The 6052-nt window shown below is 57.8% G+C and overlaps 1 protein-coding gene across 1 annotated transcript; it reads right to left on the bottom strand.

Moving 5' to 3' along the window:
* Positions 1–527: 527 nt before the first annotated feature.
* Positions 528–1425, bottom strand: POSPLADRAFT_1116312 (hypothetical protein; the record flags this gene model as incomplete). The annotated part of the gene is made up of 4 exons (XM_024483466.1): positions 528–564; positions 636–661; positions 779–1147; positions 1330–1425. Coding segments are annotated over 4 exons (528 nt in total), but the record flags the coding sequence as incomplete, so codon positions are not given.
* Between the last annotated feature and the right edge of the window lie 4627 nt (positions 1426–6052).

The raw sequence follows: 6052 nt of genomic DNA, 5'->3' as shown, positions 1-6052 counted from the left end.
AGTTGGTACGGCGTCTAGCCGTTTTTTAATTTTTTCCTTTTCACGGGCTCGAACCCGCAACCTCTGTACTACTTGCCTGATACGGACACATCATATCTACTGTACAATCAGATTAGATAGGACGGCAGTGCGTGGCACAGCTCGGGCTCCGCTGACACAGCCTCTCTGACTCACCGGCCCCCGGGGCCGCGTCAGCATGCTGCGCACGGACCAGCTGCGCACGGACCAACGCGCACAGCCTGCCCTTATCTCCCCATGTATATAAGACGGCCTCTGCTGCCCTAGGGACCTCAGTTTCGACCTCTTGTCCCTAGGTCAGTAAGCTCCTGTATTCTCTTACTTACCTTACAACTAACTAATACATTTCTTGTCCCTAGCCTTAGGTTCGAGCACTGCTCACCATCGCTTCGGTGAGAACTAGTCGAACGCCCCCAGCCTTCTAGGTTTTCCCCTGTCGCTTGACCTCAAGTCGCGACATTAGGTCGAAACTCCCAAAGCTGCCGGCGTTCCCTCGGGACCCCTTATATTCACTTTCCTTTCCCACAGGTCGGGTGGTGCGCACCCCTACGGTACATTACGATACGTAGATAGCATACATTACATCACCAACACTTAGGGAACGAACCTTTCAGCACCTGCACTTCAGTGGGCGGTGCTTGTCCTTAACCGGACGCGTGGACTAGGTTCCTGCTGCATACTAGCCAAAAGCAGTACTGGGCCCCACGTGAATCGCGAACCCTAGTGTCATCTCGGGCGCCGTAGGTGTAAGCTAGTCTACCACGGCCTTTCGTAGTACGCGCACCTTCCCGTCCTCCCCCCATTCATCGTGGCTGCCTGCCAAGGCCAGATCCACGCATTCGACTCCCAGGACCTCATCGACGTCTACATCCCAGACGGCCCTGAGACTGTCCTCTACCGTTGCGAGCAGCAGCCGTGCCCAAATCGGACACCCCGATCGATCGAGGAAGATTACCCTCGTTACAAGGCGATCTGACGAGCGCAACACCCGCTTGGACCCCGAAGCACCCTCGCATCTCGATCTGCCTCGCGGCACTCTCGCCCTGTCTCCCCTACCTCCCGCCTTCCCCAAACTGTCGCCGAGTCCAGTCAAGCTCGAGGAGATCTCCCTCCAGACCCTGCGCCAGAGCTTGAGCCTGAGGAGGGTAACAGTGAAGAAGGAGTCTCGGAGTCCGAGTCCGCGGATCCTGCTCGGCCCGCCTCGCCGACAGCGCTCGCCCCCGCGTCAGCAGTCCCTGACGTACGTAACCCCCCCGCCAAACTTCCTCCGGCGCCTTCACCGCCGACTCCGCCGAGAGGCCGCTCGAGCACTCGCTCCTCCCGAAGTTCGGCCAGCGGAAGGCCACCACAGCCGCCTCCGCCCCCGCAGCGTCCTCCGTCCCCCCCGACGCCGATAATGTCGTCCCCCGCAGCCGCCCTCGACAAGGAGACATTAAAACTCCTACTCCCACTCCGATACGATGGCAAAACCGTCATCGATTGCGACAGGTTCTTGTCGCAGTTGCGCATCTACTGGATGGTCAACACGTCGTTGACCACCATCGAGCTCAAAGTCCAGGTTGCGCTAAGCCTGCTCGACGGTGACGCCCGCGCCTGGGCCACCCCCTACTTCGCCCAGCTCGTATCAGTGCAGATAGGGGTGCAAGGGGCTACGACCCCGTTCGCAAACGAAGCGGCCTTTGCCGCCGCCTTCAAGGCCCGCTTCGGAAATCTCGACGACGAAGCGGCAGCACAAGTAGAGTTGGCGAAGCTCTGCGCGGACAAATCGGTCCGTGAAAAACGCACCGCCGCGGAATTCTCCGCGCTGTTCAAGGGTCCGGCGGACCGCTCTGGGTATGGGGACCTGGAGCTACGCGACAAGTACCTGAGCGGCATCCCCTCCCGCGTATACCGAAAGATCGAGCTCGAGACTTTCACCACGTGGCAAGACGCTGACAAGCGCGCCACTGAGGTCGAGCAGATCCTCGACATTAGCCGGGCTCGTCGGCCCGAGCTAAATAACTTCTTCTCGGCCCGAGGTCGAGGACGCGGTGGGGCACGTGGTGGTGCACCCTCGACGCACGCAGCTTCGGCCAGCATCAATGCGGCCGTCGGAAAAGGCAACTTCCCCGGCACATGCTTCGGCTGTGGGAAGCAAGGGTACCGACGCTTTGAGTGCCCCAATTGTAAGGACAAGCCTTACACAAAACGCGCCGATGCGCGGGCTACGGTTGCCTCGGGCTCCACCCAGGCTGCGACAAGCGCCCCCATCACGACGACACCCTCGGCAAGTATAAGTGCCGCTTCAGCAAAATCTGAGCAATCAGAGCTGGCGGACTTAATGGCACAGGTGAAGTCGATGCGCGAGGAGCTCGAACACTATCGGGCGATGAAGGAGGAGGGTTTTTGATCCGGTCCGCGCTTCGTGCCGCACGCGTCGGGCCGCGAGTCTCATCATGTAATAAGTATAACATATTGTCAACTGCGATGGTGTACGAATTGGACCAGGGGTCCCAACATTTTCACATCCCAGTTCGACTTCAAGGGAAAAGACGGCACAAGGACGTAATCGCTATGGTGGACAGCGGGGCCACCACGAAGTTCATTAACAAGCGATTCATTATCGAGAATAAGGTGCAAACGCGGAAGTTGAAAGAACCAATTCCGCTGTACAATATTGACGGCACCCTGAACAAGGACGGAAGCATCTCGGAGGTAGCGGTACTACAGATGCATATAGGAGGACACGTCGAGAAAGCGGTGTTCACGGTCACGGACATCGGTCCAGAAGATGTGATCGTCGGGTTGGATTGGCTACGCGAGCACAACCCAGAAATAGATTGGGAAAAGGGCTCCCTCAAATTGTCACGATGCCCTGAAACGTGCAGTGCCAGGAGGACTGGCCGAATGGAGCAAGCAACGACTGCGCGTGATACGGGGGTCAGGCCCACGGCGCGCAGGCGTTCGCCGAAGTCCAAACGGTCGGTCATAGGTGCCTGCCGGAGTAAGGTACTCCCGGACTTCGAACCCGAAGAAGATTCGGTGGAAGTGGAATGGGATGAGGCCGACTTGATCGAAGCCTGGGAGCAGGGTATCACGCTTCCCGGCGCCCCTCAGCTGTTCGTCGCAGCAGGGCACACGTATTCCCAGCTGTTCGCCGAGGAAGAGATCAAGAAGAAGGTCGTTAAGACCGCCGAGGAATCGGTACCTAAACAGTACCACGAGTTCCTGAAGGTCTTCTCGAAGGAAGCATCAGAACGGCTACCCGAAAGAAAGCCGTACGATCATGCGATCGAACTCGTGCCCGGCTACTCCACGTTCCATTCAAAGGTATACCCATTGTCGAACAACGAGCAGGAGGAGTTGGACAAGTTCCTAAAGGAGCAGTTAGCGAAGGGTTACATACGGGAATCGAAGTCGCCCATCTCGTCCCCCTTCTTCTTCATCAAAAAGAAGGAAGGAACGCTTCGACCCGTGCAGGACTACCGCCGGTTGAACGCGATCACGGTCAAAAATCGTTATCCCTTGCCGTTGATCGCCGAGATGGTGGATAAGCTCCGCGGCGCCACACTCTTCACAAAGTTCGATGTCCGATGGGGATACAATAATGTCCGGATCAAGGCCGGTGATGAATGGAAGGCGGCCTTTGTGACTAACCGAGGGTTATACGAGCCATTGGTGATGTTCTTCGGTCTCACCAACTCCCCCGCGACTTTCCAGGCGATGATGAACGAGATCTTCCACGATCTCATCGTCGGTGGCAAGATCCTTGTGTACCTGGACGATATACTCATCTTCTCCACCAACAAAGAGGAGCATGAGAAGGTCACACGCGAGGTTCTACGCCGCCTTCAGGACAATGATCTGTTCCTGAAGCCTGAGAAGTGCGAATGGGACGTTCCCAAGGTCGACTACGTCGGCTATGTGTTTGGTGGCGATGAGGTGGCGATGGATCCCGCGAAGCTGAAAGGAATCAATGAGTGGCCAGTACCCCGGAACAAGAAGGACGTTCAGAAGTTCCGGGGGTTCTCCAACTTCTACCGCCGCTTCATTAAGGACTTCGCTAAGATCTCGCGACCACTCGACCGGCTCACAGGGAACGACCCATGGCATTGGGGCGAGGAAGAGCAGCACGCCTTCGATGAGCTCAAACGGCTCTTCGCGACGACTCCAGTCTTGGCGCTGTACGACCCTAATCGGGAGACGCGTATTGAGGTTGATGCCTCGGGGTACGCCACTGGCGGCGTGTTGATGCAGAAGCAGGATGACGGCAAGTGGCATCCCATCGCCTTCAGATCCCATGCGATGGATCCAGCACAGCGGAACTACGAGATCTACGATAAGGAGATGCTCGCGATCATTGAGGCGCTAGACGACTGGCGCCACTATCTCGAGGGGTTACCCAATCAGTTCGAGATCGTGACCGATCATAAGAACCTCGAGTACTGGCGTACTTCCCAGCATCTCACGCGCCGTCAAGCGCGATGGTCGCTGTTCCTAGCTCGCTTCGACTTCCGCATCACGCACAAGGCCGGGACGTCCAACGGAAAGGCTGATGCCCTGTCGCGACGATCAGACCATCAGATCGGCGATGAGGACGATAACACCGATCAGGTGGTTCTCAAGCCAGAACGCTTCCGCATCGCCTCCGCTAGGCGCGGTCATGCCTCGGTGACGGCCGATCAATCGCTTCTGAAGCGCATCAGGGAATGTTCGGAGAAGGATCGGGAGGTGGCCGAGGCACTTGAAAAGGTGCAGGACCTCGGGCCACCCCGGCTGCAAAGGGGTTTTGAGGAGTGGAATGCCGAACAAGGGCTTTTGCTGTTCCGCGGGTGTGTGTACGTCCCAAAGAACGCGGAGCTCCGGCGGGATATTGTCAAAATCCACCACGACTCACCGATCGCCGGTCATGGCGGTCGTGCCAAAACCCTGGAGCTCGTGTCGCGGAACTACTGGTGGCCTGGAATGTCCAAGTTTGTCAATGAGTACGTAAGCACCTGCGACGTGTGCAACCGTACCAAGACATTTCCAGCCAAGCCCCAGGGTCCGCTGAAGCCGAACGAGATCCCCGAGCGCCCGTGGCAGATCATCACGACTGATATGATCGTCGGCTTGCCAAAGTCTGATGGATTCGACTCAATCCTGGTCACCGCCGACCGCTTCACAAAGCAGGTCCACTTCTCAGCCTGTCATGAGACCCTGACGGCAGAAGGTGCGGCAGACTTGTACATCCGCGATGTGTTCAAGCATCATGGGGCCCCGGCCAAGGTCATATCAGACCGAGGTCCCCAGTTCGCTTCGAAATATCTCCATGCGGTGTACAAGGGTCTGGGAATCGAGCCGGCGCTGTCCACAGCGTTCCACCCTCAGACAGACGGCCAGACTGAGCGCTGGAATCAGGAGATCGAGCAGTACCTGCGCGCTTTCACAAGCCACAGGCAGGATGATTGGGCGAAGCAGTTGCCGCTCGCGGAGTTCGCATTGAACAACCGAGTTCACTCCGCGACCGGGCACTCCCCTTTCTTCCTGCATCAAGGGTACCATCCTGAGATCCAAGTGCGGATCAATCCGATGTCTGCGATGCCTGCGGCCGCTGATCGGCTCAAGATCCTGAAGGAGATTCGCGACGATACACGCTCAGCGCTCGAGCTGTCGGCCGAGCGCATGAAGGTGTACTACGACAAGCACGTGCAGGAAGCACCGGTCTTCGCGCCGGGGGACAAGGTCTGGCTTGACGCTCGGAACCTTAAGCTGAAACAGCCGAGCAAGAAGCTCAGTCCCAAGCGCCTCGGACCTTATGCCGTGCGGCGAAAGCTCGGAGATTTGGATTATGAATTAATCCTGCCAAAGTCGGTGCCGGTGCACCCGGTATTCCATGTCTCCTTGCTTAGCAAGTACACGCGTAGCGATATCCCGGGCCGGGAGCCGGAGGAGCCGCCTGCGATCGAGGTTGAAGGCGACGAGGAGTACGAGGTTGAGCGGATCAAAGATTCGAGGATCTTCCGGCGTCAGCTGCAGTACCTCGTCAAGTGGAAGGGTTATGACGACTCGCATA

The sequence above is a fragment of the Postia placenta genome, assembly GCF_002117355.1.
Source record: "Postia placenta MAD-698-R-SB12 unplaced genomic scaffold POSPLAscaffold_8, whole genome shotgun sequence".
NCBI lineage: Eukaryota > Fungi > Basidiomycota > Agaricomycetes > Polyporales > Adustoporiaceae > Rhodonia > Rhodonia placenta.
This window is presented reverse-complemented; position numbering and strand designations above follow the sequence as displayed.